The following is a 21,641-nucleotide window of genomic DNA, read 5'->3' as shown; positions in this document are numbered from 1 at the left end:
CAAATTTAGCTTTTGTTGCTCAAATTGCGGAATAATGGTGCCAAAATTAATTGATTAATTAATAATAAATAGTACTAGTAATTAGAATGAAAAGATAAGGATATTTTAATATCATATGATTTGGTTATTTTATTAATTAAGGTTTGAGGGTTTTTTTTTATTTAAAAATTTGTATTATTATATTGTTGACACTTAAGAATAAAATTATTAAATGAAAAATTTAAAATATACTAATATTTATTCTTTTATTATGAGAAAATTAGCAAGAAAATTAGGAGTGACGGATTTAGAAAAAAAAATTTCTGGGGTTAATATAAAAATAAATCATATAATATATTTAGTGTATTAAAAATAACACACCAACACTCATATAAAAATGGTTAAATCTTAAATTTAAGAAAATAAAATCCATAATTTACTCAATATACAGGGGTTTATTGATTTCCTATAAGTAAAATTGTATTTTCTATTAAAAAAAAGGATTTAATATTAAATTTATAAAGGGTCAATTTAAATAAATATATAGTAACAATTTAAAAAAAAAATAGAACAATTAACTCTTCTTTTTTGAATTGCATCTGTCTTTGCAAGCTAATATATACAATTAAATAAATGGGATTTACTTACCACACTAATTTAAGAGTACAGAGAGATTTACCATGTTAAGATATATTAATATTATTTAATAATTTTATCCTTCGTTATTATGATATAATAACACAAACTCTTAAATATTTAAAAAGAATCTCAAATTCCTATTAATAAAACGCGCAAATCACATAATATTAAAATATATTTATTTCTATAATTAATACATGGTAAAAGGAAATTAAAATTAATATAGTTTATTAATTTTGCTTGAGAAGGGGATGAAAGTTAAGTTTTGTTTGTTGTAAAGGGACATTAAGACATGAAATGGACTCGGTTGACTCCATGTCTAATTTCATTCGTGAAATTTATGTATTTTTTGTCCATTTTTCATTTTTAATCTTTTCCTCCTTCCCACAGCATGTTCTTCACATTTTAATTCATCATCCATGTCAATATTTATTTTGCTAATTATTATTTTAGTTTTGCAAGGTTTTCATCTCTAACAGGTTGGATATTTTCCGATAATCAATCTGATTAAATTCTATTAAGATGAATTTGGATAGCTTATAATCAAATTTGCGATGGATTCAAATTTAAATAATGATATTCGTATAGAGTTTGAGTTGCATGCTTTAGATATGTATTTACTAAAATCTGCTTATATAAATAAATAATTAAATATAAATATTATATTTATATAATATTGATAATTTTTTGCAACAATTTATTTCAATAATTAAATTTTAAATATTTTTATGTTTGTTAATTCTTTTAAAATGAAAATTATTAATAAAAATATTTTTTATATAAATTATTAATTAAAAAATATAAAATTAAATGATTTTAAATGATATTCAAATAATAATAATAATTAAGCTTAAGATAAATATGAATAGTTTGGAATGATTTTTTGATAATATTTAAGATGGATTCAATTATTAGAGTTATTAATTGAATTTGAATTTAAATTTGAATAAAATAATTTTTATGAACATTTTTTATAGATATTTTACCTGTTACAATTTCTATTTTCAAGAATGTATTTGGATTCAATTAGGTTTTAGAAATAAAATTATTCCATTTTCCTTTTATCCAATTTGAGATTAAAAAAAAATAGCAAAACAAAAATTGCAAAAGCAGCTCAAAATGGAAGGTAAGGTTAACTTGGGCCAGGATTATATTTCTTTCTATTATTGACCATTTTTGTGCTCTAAATATATAAATTTTTATTATTATTTCAAAAAAAAAAAGGAAAAGGAAGACTTGTATAAGTGGGAAAGGGGTGAATTAAAAAAGAAAAAATTCAGTGGGGCCAAAAGATAAATAGGCAAAAAATGGAGGAGATCTAATGCAAAAATATGAAAATGATTAAGCAATGAAAGTCATCTGTATTAACTGTACACGTCAACACACATGTCATCCTCAGGAAGAGAAGATAGAGAGCTGAGCCTGCAACGAATAAATTAATCATAAAAGGAAAGCAACTGAGTTGACCCAGTCACAACTCACCGAGTTAGCCAAATGTCATTTTAAAGATTCATAATTTCAGCCTGTACCTTCCCTTATATTAATCACTTTCCCAAAATCCAAGAAAAATTAACGCAGAGACAACAAACTGAATCAATAAAATAGTGTGTTTTGAGTTGGATTTTATATTTGGGTTCTTGAAATTGTTGTTAATATTTCAGGTAACAATCTTCAATTTCAAGGTAACATAAAAACTTTCCTGGAAATATGGGAGATTTTCAGGAAGGTGGAGGCTGCTTAAGACATCATCAAACATGCCCAGAAAAATATTTGACGTGAACAGAATACATAAATTAATGTATCCCATTTTTCAAAAATATGATTATAGTACTTATCTCTTTATATAAAATTGTTTTCTTTTTCCTCTTTTGGCTGAGCTGGCAAATGCAAAGAACTAGAAGAGGAAGGGGAAAACCCAACTGTAATGCCCACATAGACTACAGAAAATGGTATGGTTGCTGGGTTTCTTTTCTTCTCGACCCATCTGTCATATTTCCAATTCTTTGATAAAGAGGCAGGCAGGGAGGCACATTCAAGTTTTACATGTCAAAAGAGTTTATTCCAACCAGCTTTATGTGATATAAAGATTTTTTTTAATTTTCTTTTTCTTGCTTTGTAGCTAGATGCTAGTTGCTAATACCCTTTTAGCATTTTAGCAGAGAAAAACTGAAAAGAGGTGCTTTTATACAAAGTACAAAAGAATGAAGAAGAGGGGTCAAAGAAAATCTGAAAATGCAAGCAAACAAGGAACAAATAAATACTGAATATATATATATATATATTTTTTTTGCTTTCTCGTCTATTTTGCTCATACAAACAAAGCAAATAATTATATTAAACACAAACAAATATCCTCCTATACAAACTCTACCTCTCCCTATCTCTCTATTTCCCTATTTCCCCATTTTTTGTCCCATTATGGACCAAACTAAATCACATCTTAAACTCTTCCACATGATCAATCTAGAGAAGAATTCAAAAATCAACAAACTGAAACCAAAATGGCAATTATTAGGACACTGATCACTCTCATCCTCCCATTGTTCATGGAGTTTCCAAGAACTAAACTGAACACGTATTCAATTCCAAATCTGCAAAAGCAAACCCAACAACAATCTCTAGCTAGCTAGCTCCTGTTGCTTACTATGCAATAAAATGTGACAAAAAAAAAAACCTCAAAGGCATCAAGCTGTCATATATATATATATATAGAGTTGAATACGAGCAACTGACCCACTTTGAATCTCGTCATTGAGAACTATTAGGATCTTGATCTCCACTATTAGTACCTTGAGGTTGCTGATGTTGATCTAATGGATTGTTATGCTCAGAATTCATATTCAAACCACCCCTAGAATACGCATTAAGAGCAGCCAACATCCCCAAATTTGATTCTGCCATGCCTAACCCAAGATGCTGTGATGGTTGTTGCTGCATTAACATGGAACCCAGTTGTAAAGCATTTCCTCTTCCACCTTGAAATTCAAGATTACCTGAAAGATTGAATCTTGGCATAAAATGCAACGGAGCTTGTACAGAGTTTACGCTTGGTGGTGTTGCTGTAGAAAAAGGCCACATCTGGGGTTGGGGTTCTGAGGGTCCAGCTCCAGTTGTGCCGGTGGCAACTGCCGGGCCACCACCGGCGCCACCAGCAGTCACTGGCAGCATCCAGATTGTGCTGCCACTGCTTGGTGCTGGTGCCATTGCCCACATGGCAGTGGCAGGTAGGATATTTGAAGACCTAAGTATTCCAGAAGATACTGTGTCTTGTTGCTGAGGTTTTGGTAGCTGCAAACCACTTTTGAATCCTTTTATGGGAGATCCTCCTCCAACACCACCTCCGCTAGTACCACCACTAACACTTTCTCCTTGTTGCTGTTGTTGACTATCCTCCTTGAATAAATCTTCTCTAAAACGTTTTCTCATATAATTCTCACCAGAATCTCCCCCAGCACAACCACCACTTTCCCCTCCTCCTCTTTCACCACCACCACTTGGCAGCGCTTCAGCTACTTGATCTGCTGCCATCAGGTGCTGCTGATGCTGCAGCTGATGGTGAAACCCCAACAACGCTGTATGGGCAAACCCTTCTTCATAATGAGGATGATGAGCCAAAGCCAAAGCTCCATGAAACGAATGAGGAGCAGATTTCGAAGGCGGAGCTGAAAGGGTAGATCCACTACTCCTTAACGAAATATTGAGGGTGGAAAAATTTGCTGGTATAGTCCCAGTCCCTGTGGCAGCTATAATAGCATGTTCTGCTTGCCGTAACAACCACTCAATTGTTTCTCCATCAGATTTATGACCCAATTCTCTTGTCAATTGAAAAACCCTGGCTGCACAAGTTGCTGGCATTCTGATTCTCCGTCCTCTACCATCTACCTTCGTGTGTCGGTCCTTCGTGGACCGCTTCGCTGGTGTTGCTGCTACATAAGTGGTGGTGGAGGTGGTTGTCGATGTGGTTGTAACTATGGAAAGATTCTGCTGCTGCTGATTCTTCTTTGCTGAGCCTAAAAAAGGCCCAGATCTAGTGGCGATGGCGAGAGACGCGTCGACGAGGTGGGGCGGAGCTGCAGAAGAAGTGGAGGTGGAAGTGGAAGAGGAGGAAGAAGAAGAAGATAAAGATGAAGAAGAAGTTGAAGGAGCAGAACCAGTAGTGGTAGGGGTTGAAGATGCAAGACCATGAAGATGGTGGTGGACATGAGAAGCATGAGACAAGCCAGCTTGGATAGAGATGGAGCCCATAAATGGGCCTGCAGGAGATGGTCCTCCTGATGATCTGCCATTGAAAGAAACTTGGGGGTGGTGGTGGTGGTGTTGCTGGTGGTGAGATTGGTGGGGTTCTTGGGCGTTATTATTTTTCTTGTTGCTTTGCATATCGGTGAGTTCCATTTGGTGGTGGGGGTGGGTTCGATGGTTTAGAATTATTTTTCCCCCCTTTTTTCGTTTTCTTTTCTTTTCTTTCTTTTTTTTTTTTTTTAATTTTTGTTGGATTTCCAATCCAACTTATCAAAACCCATCTCTTTGTTTCTCTTCTACCTCATGCTTTTCTTCAAAAGAGAAGAGAGAGAGAGAGAGAGATTTCAAAATCTGGCAGGGTCTGTACCTAAGTAGAGGACTAGGAGTTTGTGGGGTTGCTTTGGTTTCTGATTGACTGTTGTCTTTGCCTGAACACAGCGAGAGAGAGAGAGAGAGAGAGGGTGCGCAGGTTTAGAGGCTGGCTGGCTGGCTAAATAGAAGCAGGTGATGAGGGAGCACCTTGACGGGACAAAATGGTATCAGAAGTCCACTCGTGGGGTCAAGTAAAAAGGAAAGTTAAAAAATTTGCCTTTGTTAATTCTCCAGAGTCCAAGACCCAATACTGCCCTCAGCTCCAACCGAGAAAACCCACCTGATAATGTGGGCAAAACTGTCAAATTAATGTGTCTGGAGAGTTGGACAATATATTTTACCTCCAGAAGACTAAAACTTTACAGTGATCAAGTTATCCAGTTCGCTTCCTCTTGTTCTGTACTTGAACAGTGCTTTCCAGGGCCAAAGATATTCAGGTTCAGGTCATAAGCAGTCCTGTGTACTGTTGCATATGAAACCCATCTCACAAGTAAGGTGATTTGGATCATACAAGCACTGGCAAGACTGATATTGCAGCAGCAGAACATCAAGGAAATCTCTGTGAAAAACCTTCTGAAGTTGAGGTTTTAGGGTTCAAGAAGAAAAGGGGATTAGGGATTTAGGATTAGGAAGGTGAAGAATGAAGAATGAGAGTTTGATTGAATTTTAATGTTGAATGAATGTGAAAAGAGTGTTTTTTGTTTGGAAATCCATGGCTGCAAGCTGCTAAATAGCTCAGGTAATTAAGCATCACACAAAGGCATCTAATGCAGTGGGACAGCTCATCCCAACCCAACCCCACACTGTTTTTCCTTTTTTTTCTTTAAATTTCTTTTATTAATTTAAATCTATTATTGACACATCTTCTTGTGATATGCACAGGTGCCTGCTAAATGACAGAATTGCCTTTGATTTTTATTTTATTTTACTTTTATAAAATTTTTACCTAAAATCTGTCTTAGCAGTGGTTAGTGTTAGCAAAGTACATTTTTGTCCACTCATAATCATAAGGGAGTGGCCAAACTAAAAACACTTCAGAAGAGGTGCTCAATTCAAAAAATATTTTAAAATTTCCAGCCAGCCAATTCCAACTGGACCCACATTATAAATAAAACATTCTTTAATTAGTACAAACAGATAATCATCTAATAATAAAATATTAATAAATAAATCCAAATAAGCACACATACCCAACCTGTATCATTATCCTAATCTAATTAACAATATTTAATCACATTAATTAATCAAATAGCATTGTCATCTCCCTCTCATTAATTTTAATGTCATTTCAACATATTGTTATAATTATTATTTTATAAAAAATATCACTGTAGTGCATGCTAGTCAAGGGCAGTGGTCACAGCTAGCAATTACTGTTCACACATCATATTATCTTGGTTTATTTATTTATTTTTTTATCATCTTAAAATTGTAGTTATTTATTTTATAATAAATTTTTATGATAATTAAACTCTATTTATTTCAAAAAAATTTATATATGAAAAATATTTTTATAGAAAATATATTTTATTGTTTATAAATATTTATTTCATATATTTATAAATATTTTTACATTTTAATAAAATTTTTAACATTTAAAAAATAAAAAATAGCTTTTCCTTTTACTAAAAAGAAGTATTTTTTTTATAAAAATGGCTTAATTTTTTTAATCAAAAAAATATTTTATGTTAACTATTTTTTTTTAAATGCTTCAAATGTTAAAAATTTAAAAAATATTTTTTTAAAAAATATTTTATATAAAATAAATGAAATCTTAGTAAAATGAATTTTTTTATTATTTTTTAAATCACATTGCAAGGCTATGGAAAGGCCTTTCAAAATTGGACCTAGACTGATTCAAACCAGATAAAAATTGATCAAATCTCTACTTAATTCAAATTGTAAATGAAATTAATTAGAATTGAATTGAAATCAAGCTGAATGAATTTAGATTGAATTATTATTTTATTTAAAAAATTAAAAAATCTCAAAAACCCTAAATTAAATTAGAATCGAAAATGAGAACAGAGCCTTGAGGTTTACGGTTTTAGTTCGGGTTCATTATTTTCGGTGAATCGCAACGTATGATTTTAAATCAATTCGAACCGAAAATGGATAATTTGAAACCGGTTCGAACTGAAATGGGTCTGGTGGCCTGGTTTATACGGAGGCAAAGGCGTGTCAGAAAATTTCAGGAGGCCACATGGAGCAGTTCTTTTATGGGGACCTTGTAATTAGTGGTCTGTGAAGTACTGAATTTGGCGACACTTGCTACTTCTTTCTGCCAAATTAATTTTGCCATGGCCCATCAAATGATTTTCCACTGCTGATCCTCATTTCTTTCTGTTCCCACTTACTTCCTCTTTTGACCTTTTACTTTTCACTTATTTACACTCCTTGCCAACCAAAGTAAATGGTTAAAATAAATTTAAATTTATACATATATATAATATAAGTAAATAAAAGAAAAAAAGCTGCAACATTCACTGCCTTTTCTCTGTTGTCTTAATTTCAGTCCCCTTGTAGGGAGACTTGAATTAATAAGTGGAAATTTGTGGAAGAAAAAAGAAATTAAAGTGTGATTTGCATATTTACCCTTATAATTTGTAAATTTATACTTTGCCTCATAATAGGAAAATTCCATTGTTCTTGATATGGTTGATAGGGGAAATGCTATGTGTGCATTTCTGTATGAAAAATATTATCCTCATTAATTTTATCATCTATCATATTTTAAAAGTTATTTTATAAAATTATTTGTCATTTTAATGAGTATTAGTTATTATTTTTTAATTTTATTCTTATATGTATTAAACACAATAATGAACTATTTATATGATTTCTTATAAATCATCTTATTATCTCTCTCTCTCTTAATTAGATAAGATAAATAATAATTTAATAAAATTAAAAAATATTTTATTATAATTTAGATAATTTAATTATTTTATTAATCAACATATAAAAATTTTAAATAACAAATAAAAAAGAATAAAATGAGTATTAATATAAGTTATTTATCACTAGAAGCGATGACTAATTCAGCTGATAAGACTTAATTAATATTTTTATTAAATTTTTATTTATTTCATAAAAATAATTTATATATAAAAATAATAAAAAAATTATTAAAATATTTTTTATGATTTAATTGTAATATTAAATTAATATATATATATATTGTCCATGTTTCACAATGATCTATATCAATAGATAATATTTTTTTAATCATTTAATTTTATTTTATAATAAAAAATGGTGATATATTTAGATCATTAATTTATATAAATTTTACAGAAATGCCCCCCAAACCCAGAAAGAAATGGGCTTTTGATCCAACCATGGTCCTCAGAGGAGGGCAAACGCGTGGGGCTATTAATTAACTGCCACAGTTACAACCGGTACTTTTTGGCGGGAAATGAGGCATTATTAATGTCGGAAACTCAAAACATAAAAATGATCCATACCATATGAGATAGAAACAGAGTGACGTAATGTTTACAATACACGAATGTAGCAGGAATTTGACAGCCGCACATGCACCTCACGTGCACTTGGCTGCCACTCTCTAATTTGGTAATTCCCTTTTTTTTTTCAACTTTTTTACGAGTTAAAAAAAGCCAATTTCGTGTGAACTCCACGCTCATAAGGAGCGTATGTGATTGGACCTCTAAATACTGGTTGGGGCCCACCGTATTATCCAGAAATCAACAGTGATTTGATGCTTAACTCGCTTATCTCGTGATCCGATAATTATTTTCTTTTAACAGTAAAAACTGAATTAACAGAATTTTATATTCATCAAATAAAATATAAAAAATATTTTTTAATATAATATTTTTTAAAAATAAATGAAATCTTATAACTATTAACTTTAAGTTTATATATAATTTTTTATTTTTAAATAATTTAATATTTATGATTATATAAATAGGGTAACCTGATTGACAATCATTGTATTAATCAAATTTCAAAATTTTAATTTCGATTAATAATTATTTTGAATTATGAAATTTTTGTCCTTTTCTTATTGTCGTCACTAACTTGTTTTTAATTTGGGATTAGTCACTATTAATTATTTTATTATACAAATAATGCGATCCTTTTGTCAAGATGATTGTAATTATATTTTTAACTATTGGGTTATAAAATACTCTTCCTTGTCAATATGCATCATTATTTATTTATAATTTATTGCTTGTAAAAATAAAAACTCTCATTTTATTAATAAATAAAAAGATAGAAAATAATTTTATTTTTTACCACTAATTTTTACTGACTTAATAAATAAAATAATTATTTAATATGATCATTCTTCTTAAAAACTGTAAATTTTCAAATTAGAGTTTCGGTTGGAGTTAATGGTAAAAATATTTTTTTTTATTTTAATTATATTAAATGTCATTATAATTTATAATGAAAATAAAACTATTATACAAATTATTATAGTAGAGGAGTTTTTATTAAGTGGGTTGACCCCTATATGATGAGGGTGGTAGGGCATGGTCCACCCTACAGCTTAAATCAATTGTTTGGTTTGGACCACCGTGGACTCTCCCATTAGTCTTTGTCCATTGCCTTAAAAGTCCTGTTTTTGTCAACATAATAAATCCGAACAAAACCTAATTTCTACACATTTTGGGACGTAATTCCTCAATCATAAATGGTTTTATATTTCCAATCATTCAATTTAAATTACTTAAAACTATAAATTATCATAAACCAATCAGAAATCCTAATACTATAAGAAAAAAAAAAATCCAACCTGACATCAATAATAAAAATTTTATTGTATAGTCTGACTTAATTCAATGATTAAAAGTATATGACTCACTTATTAAATTTAAATTTGAGTTTTCATCCCTTTAAATCTTTAAATGAATCTCACCTTAATATATATATTAAAAAATCCAAAATTATAATGGTAATGAATTGTCAATGCAACAAAATGAGCCCAACGCTAAATCGAATGCGAGTTATTGGAAATTTCTTGGACAAATATGCAAGCCTTACGATTAGGTTTTGAAAGGATGGTGATGGGTGAGGGGCTGAACGGGTCATGGGCCAACCCAAACACATAGTCCACAGATAATAAATACATGTCCCCCTTAAACAACTTTGACAATGATCATCAAGACTTTGCTAACGCAGAGCTAACCATCCTTTTCTTATTCTTCCTTGTATCTGGAATTCTTGAGATCAATTTTGCTCCTTTGCTTTATCCTTTGCAGCATGCAGTTGCCTTTGCAATTAGTTGAGCTATGCTGTTCTTTAGTTACCTCATCTCATTCGCAGGCATTTGCACTTTGTTTCCTTGTGTCGCACGGGAGTATGTTTTCTCCAAACACGCTCCCGTGCAACACTGGCAAGTTTTTGGCCTTTACACAATCCCTTTTTTTGGAAGGCAGAATTTTACGACAATTTAATTCAAATGATTTTTTTTTAATTTTTATGTTTAAAATGAAAAAATTCAATTTTTTATAATTTAAAAAATTTTTATTTCAAAATAAAAAGATATTAAACATGATTTTATGAAAATTTAATTGAATTATTTTCTTACAAATGATTTATTTAAAAGAAAGCTAGTAAGAATGCTAGTTAACCTTCTCTATATATGCTTAAGTAGTCGAGTCAAATCGAAGCTAATTATATATATATTATTTAGTAAAAAATAGCTTATAAGTATATTTTAAAAGTTATTTTATAAAATTATTTGTCGTTTTAAGAAGATTAAAGAATATTAATTATTATTTTTTAATTTTATTCTTATATCTACTAAATACAATAATAAATTATTTATATGATTTCTTAAAATTCATCTTATCATCTCTCTCTTTCTTAATTAGACGAGATAAATGATAATTTAACAAAATTAAAGAGTATTTTATTATAATTTAGATGATTTAATTATTTTTTAATTAACATACAAAAATCTTAAAGAATAAATAAAAAAGAATAGAATGAGTATTAATATAAGTTATTTATCACTAGTAATGATGATTAATTCAGCTGATGAGACTTGATTAATATTTCCATTAAGTTTTCGTTTATTTGTATATGAAAATAAAAAAAACTATTAAAATATTTTCATTATTTGATTATAATATTAAATTAATAATATATATTTATATTATGTATGTTTAAGTATTTTCAATTGAGTTTTTCTTTTAATGAGAAAAATATATTCTATTAATCTATTTTTCTAAGTAATTCAAATATTAAAATCTATATATAATATTTTATAAAAAAATATTTTTTAATATGTTAAATATCATATATCTTAAATTTTAAGATATTTTTTTAACCACTTAATTTTATTTTATAATAAAAAATAGTAATATAAATCCGAACAAAACCTAATTTCTACACATTTTGGGACGTAATTCCTCAAACATAAATGGTTTTATATTTTCAATCATTCAATTTAAATTATTTAAAACTGTAAATTATCACAAATCAATCAGAAATCCTAATTCTATAAGAAAAAAAAAATTTCAACTTGGCAATAACAATAAAAACTTTAATGTATACCCTGACTTAATTCAATAACTGAAAATATATTATTTATTTATTAGACTTAAATTCGAGCATTTACTCTCTCAATCCCTTATAAGAAAATTAAAAATTTTAATTATGTAAAATAAATAATAAAATTTATATATAAAATAAATGAATCTCACCTATATATGTTAAAAAATCCAAAATTGTAATGGTCATGAATTGTCAATGCAACAAGATGAGCCCAACGCTAAATCCAATGGGAGTTATTGGAAATTTGTTGGACAAATATGCAAGGCTTCCGGTTACGTTTTGGAAGGATGGTGATGGGTAAGGGGCTGAATCTGTCATGGACCAACCCAAATACATAGTCCACAGATAATAAATACATGTCCCAAATAGACCCTTAAACAACTTTGACAGTGATCATCAAGACTTTGCCAAGGCACAGCTGACCATCCTTTTCTTATTCTTCCTTGTGTCTGGAATTCAAGCACCTCAACCACCTATGCACAACACCCTTTCAATGTTTTGCAAAGAAGGCAAATAATAGGACTCCTACAGCTTCAAGGGCCTTGTGGGATGGTGACCATTGGAGTAGTCGGCAAAGTTACCCCTAAAGATGCCAATCTCAAGTTAACTTCCAAGCACCCTCTCGCATGGCAAGCCAAACCTTAGTGGGAGCAAATACTAAAACATCTAGGTAAATCTTTCTCTGTCTCTCACCCAAAAAAACCATTGATATACTGTAAAATGACTGCATATAACATTTATCTTCTAAAAAATATTTCATTGAATATGTGAAGAAGTGCTTCTTTCACTTTTTTTTTATAAATATAACGAGATAAAAAATAATAATAAAATGTTCATTCTTCTTGGATCTTCTCTCTCTCATCCTTTCTCGTAGACCTTCTCTCTCTCACACTTCCTCTCAAAACTCTTCTCTGTCCTTTTTCTTTCTATTAAAATATCATCCCTCTAACTTAAGCATTAAAGGGTTCAGAAACCTCTTTGGTGGATCTCTCACAGTTTTTTTTTTATTTTGTAAGTTCCCTTAAATGAGACGATAGAAATGAGATTTATATTAGTGAAGTAACAGTTTCATGTTTCATTAATCATAGGCTTATAACTAAAAGAGAAAAAAAAAAAAGGGCAAAATATTCATCATATGGAAAGAAATAACCTACCCTCCGAATTAAGAGAAAAGAAGTTGCCTTCAACCAGGAAGGGACAGAGACAAATACAATTTGATAAAAGAAATTACTTTGAGTCTTGAAAGATAACAAATAAAAGGAGAGAATTTTCTCTCTCTAGATATCTAGAGAGAAGTAGGCTTGCTTGTAATTCAATAACAATAGAAAAATAGATGTTATGGTTTCAATTTCCAACCTTCTCTGACATAAGAAATGAGTTCAATGTGATAGGGAACTATGTGAGTACTCAAAACATATTTGCTACTTAGATGCCACAAACACTAATAAAGAAATAATAATTATTATATGTTTTCAAAAAAAAGTTATTATTATATATAATTAATAATAAAATTACAATAATTCTTGATAAAAAAAAAAAATTGGTGGAGGACCCAACAACCAGCTCAGCCTTGTCCGTCGTCAGACGCCTTTCCTTTTAACTAAGACACCCTTCGTGCTTTTCCTTTCTTCAATAATTCTCCCATTATAATTTCTCCTTTTCATGCAGCTCAAAGCCCCTTTATTCTCTGCCTTCTACACTCTGCTTTCTTTTTCCTTTACATTCCTTCCAAGCCCAAGAAAATTAACCCACTTTCCGTCCAAACAAACAACCATAACCAACCATCCAATTCTCTCTTTCTTTCAGAACCATAATACCCCACTAGGATTCTCTCTTCCCAAACAACAACAACAAAAGAACAAGCAGAGAAGAAAAGATCGAAATGGCAGAGTTTGACTATCAAGATCTTGTAAAAGCCACTGAAGGATTCTGTCCATCAAGACTCATAGGTAAAGGAAGCCATGGATCAGTCTACAAAGGAATACTGCTTGAAGAAAATAAAGTTCTTGCAATCAAGAAATCGTCCATTGGTATTGATCATGTCTCCAATGACAACTCCAAGAAACTCGAGAATGAAATTTGTATATTATCATCTCTGCGTGATCATCAAAGTCCATATATCATCAACTTTCTTGGAACGAGTCATGACTCGGCTGCAGCTGCTAGCAATAAGGAGAAGATCAGCAGCAGAAAGCTTCTGGTCATGGAGTTCATGCCCAATGGTTCTCTTCATGAAATGTTGCATGTAGTCCAAACTCCACCTTCTTGGCCTAAACGTGTAGAGATCGCTCTCCAAATCGCTAGGGCAGTGCAATTCCTTCATGAAAACAATCCTTTGGTTATCCATAGAGACATCAAATCTGCTAATGTTTTGTTCGACGCAAATTGGAACGCTAAGTTGGCAGATTATGGACTCGCCATGTCGTCGCCATTCGACTCATTGAGTCACCAGGCGAGTCAACCAGCGGGGACTATAGGGTACATAGACCCTTGTTACATTACTCCTAGCAAACTAAGTACTAAAAATGATGTGTTTAGTTATGGGGTAGTACTACTAGAAATTATAAGCAGCAGAAAAGCCTTTGATGTTTCTAAGGCACCAGCTTCAATCGTAGAATGGGCAACACCACTAATTCAAAAGGATAGGGTACCCATTAAAGAAATTTGTGACCCAAGAATTGGGTTGCCACCACACATGGAGGGCACGATTAGGCACTTGCTAAATGTGGCTGCACGTTGTGTGTCTTCCAAGGGAGAAAATCGCCCATCAATTGGTGAAATTGTTATGGAGATGGATAGTTATTGCTTGGTTGAAAGAGTAAAAGTGGTAGTAGCCAGCCCAAGCAGCTGGACCAGCCTTATAAGGGGTTTGATTCTGATGAGAAGGCAAAGAAGATTAGCCAAGAAATATAAGAGAAAATGTGAAGATTATAGTGAGATTTCTAAAGGGAAGCTCCTGTTAAGGGAGATATTGGCAGATACATAGAGGTCTTGATCAAGAACTGAGTCAATCAACTCGACTGGGTCAAATGATGAATGGGTTTGGATTAAATTAATGATAAGATGAAGCTGAAGTCCAAGCAGAAGATTCCCAAAAGTTGGTGAAGAATAAAACAAAGATTGGTTGTGATGCCCTGTCATTCTATTGTGATGTTACAGATCTGCTTTATTTTGCTTCTTCTTTTGCTTTTATGATCATACATATACTTTTGGAGATTAGTTATTTTAATAGGATATTCTATATAATTAATATCATTTTTTATTAATTATTTATTTGTTTCTTTACTTTTTTTTTGTGTTTTCATTTATGATTCATCTCTTTATCATGGATTTCATTTTATTGTAGGAAAGTTGTTGATTCTTTATGTTGGACTCCAAGCTTTAACTGATATAGGGTGTGAAAGGGAGAGGGAGAGAAATAAAGATTTTACAAGCAAATAAAAAAAAAGTAATTAAATTATTTGTAATTGAAAATAATGGAATTTATTTATAATTTTTATTAAATTACAAAAATCAAATTGTAAACTATTTATATATAGCTGTAATTGAAATTTGAAATTCAAGAACTCATAATTATATAAAAGAAATTTACAATTTGATCTTTGAGTTTTGTTTTATATTACACATTAGTTATTGAGTTTTAAGAAATTTATTATTTAGTCTTTAAATTTTATACTTTAGTATCTAGATTTTGAGAAATAAATTATTTAGTCCCTTTAATTTTAATATATAAAATAATTTAGTCTTTATAATTTTAATATATACAACAATTTCATTCATTAATATAAGAACTATATTATTTTATATATTAAAATTAAAGGATTAAAGTATTATATAATATAAAATTTATGGATTAAATAATTAATTTTTAAAAAATAGTGATTAAAATATAATATAATGTAAAACTCATAAACTAAATAGTTAATTTTCTAAAATTTTAAACTTCAAATTATAAATTTCCTTTATATAAATCACCTTTATATAACTAATAGACGATCTAAAAATGATATTAAAAAAATATATAAATATGTACATAATTTATATACATGTAGTTGAGCATGGTCTTAAAAAAAATGTTTACAGAATTTTGCAATTTTAAAAGTTTATATATGAAATTTAAGATAGTACTCCTTATCTTAAATTTATTTTTTTCTTTAATAAATCAAAGGAGTAGAGTATGCCTTTAAATCTTTGAATTTGCAACCAAAATTTTTAAGTTAGTGGTTGAAATTAGTAATCAAAATTGATAAATAATTATCGATGAGGGCTGGTTGATATTTTTTCATTTTTGAAGTGAAAAAAGTGAAGAGATCTCGAATTTGAATATTTTATCTGCTACCTATTCTAGGATATTTCACTTTTATAGTGAAAAATAAAATGACTACCTCCCGTTATACAGTCTATTAGTTATTGCTTGATCTGTTAAATCTCTATTAAATTTTAAAAAATAAGTAATAAATAATTAAAAAATAAAAAAAAATTAATAGTTCAATATTCAATTCTTTAATTATATAATTATAATTTTTAACTTTATATTATTAATTTAAAAATATTTTTTCACATAAAAAATTAATTAATTTATGTTACCAAAAGAATTAATTAATTAATTTAAAAATTATAATTATCAAATGTCTCAAGTCATGGCTCATTACCAATCTCTCGTTTCAACCCTACGAGGCGACCACGCAGGAGAGAAGATTTTTAGACAGGGCGGTTCGTTCCGGTTCAAATCCGGTTCGAAACCTAACGTAACAGACTAATCCGACATGAACAAAGACTCTTGAAGCTTTTATCACTTTCCTTCCTGCCTTCCTCTTATGTCGCTCTATCCTCCTCTCCCAAAAATGAAACCCTAACCCTAATTCCACATAAATCCTGCTCCTTCACCACCAAAATTCTCACTGCTTCACAAACCTCTCGCTTTGAACTAGGAGAGCGAAGAGAAGAAAGGCCAAGGTCGATGGAGACTCAGTTCACTCACAATTTGTACGAGCGACGCCCCTTTGTCAAATCCAAGGCTCCTGCTGTTAAATGGTTCAAAGAATGGTAATTGATTTTCAATTTTTAGTAAGTTTTTCAATTTTGTAAGTGTAAATGTGTAATCATCGTTTCTTTTATTGTCGTTCATTGGCGAGAATCTTAGGAAATTTGAGGAAAAAAAGAAAGGAAAGAATGAAGTTTTAAATTCAATGTCTTTATTGTGTTGCCGGTTTTTAATGAGTTAAAGTGAAATTCTAATCTGAATTTAGTGTAGTTTCGTGTATTGGAGGAGATCCAAACATGTGGTTAGACTAAAAAAAATTGCTTAATTTGAAGTGGTTGGAGTTTGGGCTTCTGGGTTACTGTTATTTCAATTGATTTTTAAGGAGTTATTTCATTAAAGTTTGCTTTCAGCTGTTTTTTTGATTGCTGAGATAACTCAGAGAAGGGAAAGATAAAAAAGGAAAGGCAAGGTGTTGGCTCTGATTTGAGGCTCAGTTAAAAACCATAAACAAAAGAATAAAAATAAACAAAAAGAAAAAAGAAGGTAAGAAGGCATACCCCTGTATATTTGCCATTCAAGGGAGATGTTTTGGAGTAATTGATTATGGAAATGTTTAAACCAGTAACATGTCTAGATCATACAGGTTGTAATATATCTCATTAAACCATGATATTAAGACAAAGTGAATGGTGGCTTTCAATCATAGCTCATAGTTGACCTGTCTTCTTCCTGTTTTATCTGCTTCTATTTCTAGAAATTTTGATATCTAGCTGTTCTTCATTCCTGACATTTAATAGTAAATGATTTGGATATGTAGGCCTACATACAAAGTGATGTGGAATACTTATGAACATACTTTTATTATTCTGTGATTCAATCTCTGTCTATGATCTTTCTGTCATATCTCTCACTCTCCTCACTATTTATTTTACATTTTTAATCCACCAAATAGAATTGAGCATAAAAACTGCAATTAAATGTTATTTTGTTATCAAGATATTCCTTTTTTCATTATTTTTTTTGGCAGTTTTCTGTTTTGTTGTCAAGCTGTAAATGGTCATGTAGCTTTCATTGTATGACATCCTATTTTGTTTCTAGATCATGCTGATAATCCGACTTTACTTTTCTTAGGGTGCCCCAAGATGTTGTGGCAACTGGTGGGAAGTGTTCTCTTTTCAAATGGGTAAATGGTGAGTATCAGGTTTACTTTTCTCTTCTAGTTATAGTTTTGAATTTTCAAATGTTGTTTGCAAGGAAGGCCTTACTTGGTTTTTATGCTTGATGCAAGGTTTAAGCTTTTATTTTATTTTTTAAATTTAGTACATTGATATGGATTCTTACGATACAAACGTTGGGGTGTCGTCTACTTACAACGCTCTACATCGGAAATTTTAATTTTTGAGATAAAAGTTTAGTTGAGTTGAGTTGATATTCTAATAGGGTCTTACAATATGATGAGTCGTGATGTAATGTTGATTTCTTACAATATTTATTGCATGATGATGTATTCAAGATCCATTATGATTGATTATTGTCTACTAGGAAAACTTGTATCAATCAAATTTTCTCGTATTGGAATCATTGTAATTTTAGGTTCTAGAATTCTTCATTTGAACAGCCAAAGTTTTAATTATTTCACTTCGTTTCAAACAATGTAAATTTGGAATTTGATCTCCTGGGTTATGATCCAATTTTTGGGTAGCTTCTTGGAGTCAGACACGAGATTAACCAATACGGATCTTTTCTGATGTAATTTTGATTTATGACTTTAGCATGTGAATTTTTTCCTAACTTTTCTTTTTGTTGTTACAAATAGAAAACCAATTGAAGGCTTTGAAAGAGAAGGCAAAAGAATCACCAGCACCAGAACCAGAACCAGAACCTACTACAGAGGTTCTTTTCCTATGTAGTTTTGAAGGCTGTGGAAAGACTTTTATAGATGCTGGTGCTTTGAGAAAGCATTCTCATATCCATGGAGAGAGACAATATATTTGTCACTATGAAGGATGTGGAAAGGTTTCAAAAATAAAATTTTTATGCCTTTTTATTTTGTTTGTCCAAGGATATTATGCTTGCTTAATAAAACCATGAAAATTGAAATGCAATTCATAGTTTCAAAGTTCTATTTTACTATTTTCATTTTTCTGTATTATGGTGTACAGGAGTTAAAAGGGTTGTATCTTTATTTTGCAGAAATTTTTAGATAGTTCAAAGTTGAAAAGACACTTCTTAATTCATACAGGTGAAAGAGATTTTGTTTGTCCTCATGAAGGCTGTGGTAAGGTGATAAATTAATTTACCCTTCTATTTTTCTCTTATTTTCTTTGTGGCTTTTTTCTTTTCTTTTCTTTTCTTTTCTTTCTTTATTACTTGCATCTACCAAGTAATTTGATGATAAGATTTTTACGATTAAATGTTTCTGTCAACATGAACTTTGTGGTGTTTTCAGTGCATCTGAATTAATTCTTCTAGTTTTTATGCAATTCAGGTTTTGCTAGTGGTTAAACTTGTTGGCCAGAATTGTTGCTTCTCCACATTTTAGTCTTGGATGCTTGAGAATGTACTTTGTTGATTCTTATATATTTCGCAATCAGAACTAAAACTGTCTAACTTAGAGTATTGCATATGGAAGTTATCTAGGTTGCAAAATTCTCTCTCTACTTCACTCCCCTCTCCCTCTCTCTTTTTGTAAGTGCTGCCCACCCAAACATACCCCCCCCCCCCCTCCCCCCCCCCCAAAAAAAAAAAAAGAGAAAAAAGCGGTGTTGGAGTGAGTTTGAATTGGTAGATTCATATAGTAGATGACTGAGAATTTGAAAGGAAAGAGATACTTCAGGTTATCCATGAATCTCAAGTGGACAAGAAACCGGTGCTTTTGTTCACTGAGCCAATGTGAGAGTTCTAAACTGATGTAGCCAGTAACTATGAATTTGCTTCTAAACTGATTATTACAGCCCTAGGTATAGCATAAATTCAAATTGAAATAGGTTTTGAACTTAAAATCCTTATAGTTAGGTTTTGACTGAGTAACATAATCAAAAGATTAAGACAAGGCATATATTATAACTTTAAATTTGAAACTGCTCCAGTACCATGAGAGGTGATGAGCTTCGTGAACAGTAAAACGATTTAAACCTGCCCTTGCATCATGATAACTCATAATTAGTTTAGTTAGTTTTATATAATTGCGCACCACGAACTTGAGGTATTATCTTTACATATCTTGTGTGAATGCACTTATATGTGATATATAATTTAGTCATTTTTTCCCCAATTTTTATCATGGAAACTGCAGGCATTTTCACTGGATTTCAACCTGAGGTCACACATGAAAACGCATTCACAAGAAAACTACCATATCTGCCCATACTCAGAATGTGGAAAGAGATATGCTCATGAGTACAAACTGAAGAACCATATTTCAGCTCACCATGAAAAGGTTAGTTTTATTTCTTTCACTAATAATGTTTCTGATACATAGTTTTCAAATGTTATTCCTGATGTTCTTTTTCTGGAACTGTAATCCAAATGTGTTGGCAAAAAATTTCCCTTGCTTTTTTAATTGAAATGACATTATACATCATCCCTAGCATTTGATACACTGATCTTTCACATAGAGCAATTATTGCATGCTGGGCAATGAGACAATTTAAGAGGTTGATGTACTGTTCAGTCATAATGAATATATTTCAAATGCTCTAATTTCTTGGAGTGTTCAGTCTTATAATCCTGTAAATTGTCCACTTGATTATAGTTTGGAGTTGATTTAGTTTTCTGAAAGGGAATCTCTTGATTTGTTGTTGAGCATTTTAAGGATATAATAAGAGTGTAGCATATCTATATTACTGTATAATTGTTTATTAGTAGGATCTAATTTTCAGAATCTTCATCAATTCTACAGCATGCAACTGCAGATGCAGTGAAATATACCACGCCTCCAGAAAAGATAACTAAAGTTTCCAAGCCTTCAGCAGTGGCGTATGGCTCTGCATCATCGGATCGTCCTTATGCTTGTCCTTATGAAGGTTGTATAAAGGCCTATATCCATGAATACAAGCTTAAACTACATTTAAGAAAAGAGCATCCTGGCCATATGTCTGATGAAAACGCTGAGAATGCCTCTCCCAATGCTGACAATGAGATGGATGAGGCCAGTGATCAAGATGCCTATGCTGAGAAGCGTGTGAATGGGAAAAGTCGGAAACAGAGCCGGCCCAAGCCCAACTTGAAGATGCCTCCATCAAAAATTACACAACGGAAAGGTGCAAGTCCATCTCGTGCCAGTTTGAATGTGGTGAAAAAATCTTGGCAAGCAAAAGAAGAAACCTACGAGGAAGAAGATAGTGAAGAGACAGAGGAGGAGGATCGCGACAATGCAGAGGATGGATGGAGATATGGAGAAAACAATGAGGATGACGACGATGAAGAGACGGAGTATGAAGACTGAAGAGAAACACAGCTAGGGTGCTTTTTTCATTTTCAAATATTTTTTTTTAATTTGTGTTCTTGTAAAATAGTTCTCTTTTTTCTCTCTCAAATAATTCTGAACTTGAAGAAATTTATAAATTTTTATGCAATATTGACTAGCGGCATTGGAACTCTCACTTTTCCCCTTCCTCCCCTTTTTAGTAAGTGATACATGTAAAAATATCCACCCGATGGATGGATGATACTTGATCTTGCGGTAGCTCATACTTTCATATATATGGAGTATCTCATCTGTACGTAAAAAGTAATGATTTTTGCCTGTTACGATGAGGTGGTTATTCGATCCTAATATGTCAACCCGTTGTCCATTTTACTGATCGGTTATCCTTTTGTTGAACTGTCACTGGTCCATTCCGAAAGATTACTGGAATGTCACCGATGCCCATTTTCAAAGGTACCATTAAGTAGT

General features: G+C 31.0%; 3 protein-coding genes across 3 annotated transcripts; 2 read left to right on the top strand and 1 right to left on the bottom strand.

Moving 5' to 3' along the window:
• Positions 1 to 2,929: 2,929 nt before the first annotated feature.
• Positions 2,930 to 5,217, bottom strand: LOC110650383 (transcription factor TCP8-like). The gene has a single exon (XM_058133947.1). The coding sequence runs from the start codon at positions 5,008 to 5,010 to the stop codon at positions 3,367 to 3,369; it is 1,644 nt and encodes a 547-aa protein (XP_057989930.1). The 5' UTR covers positions 5,011 to 5,217; the 3' UTR covers positions 2,930 to 3,366.
• A 7,598-nt stretch (positions 5,218 to 12,815) lies between these two features.
• Positions 12,816 to 15,003, top strand: LOC110650380 (serine/threonine-protein kinase-like protein At5g23170). Its single transcript, XM_021805328.2, has one exon. The coding sequence runs from the start codon at positions 13,643 to 13,645 to the stop codon at positions 14,744 to 14,746; it is 1,104 nt and encodes a 367-aa protein (XP_021661020.2). The 5' UTR covers positions 12,816 to 13,642; the 3' UTR covers positions 14,747 to 15,003.
• Positions 15,004 to 16,401: 1,398 nt separating this feature from the next.
• On the top strand, positions 16,402 to 21,343 carry LOC110650382 (zinc finger transcription factor YY1). Its single transcript, XM_021805330.2, has 6 exons — positions 16,402 to 16,806; positions 17,876 to 17,934; positions 18,561 to 18,760; positions 18,938 to 19,027; positions 20,040 to 20,183; positions 20,646 to 21,343. The coding sequence occupies exons 1-6, from the start codon at positions 16,721 to 16,723 to the stop codon at positions 21,189 to 21,191; spliced, it is 1,125 nt and encodes a 374-aa protein (XP_021661022.2). The 5' UTR covers positions 16,402 to 16,720; the 3' UTR covers positions 21,192 to 21,343.
• Positions 21,344 to 21,641: the final 298 nt, after the last annotated feature.

The sequence above is a fragment of the Hevea brasiliensis genome, chromosome 14 (genome assembly GCF_030052815.1).
Source record: "Hevea brasiliensis isolate MT/VB/25A 57/8 chromosome 14, ASM3005281v1, whole genome shotgun sequence".
Taxonomy (NCBI): Eukaryota; Viridiplantae; Streptophyta; class Magnoliopsida; order Malpighiales; family Euphorbiaceae; genus Hevea; species Hevea brasiliensis.
The sequence above is the reverse complement of the archived record's forward strand: the minus strand, read 5'-3'. Positions and strand labels throughout refer to the sequence as shown.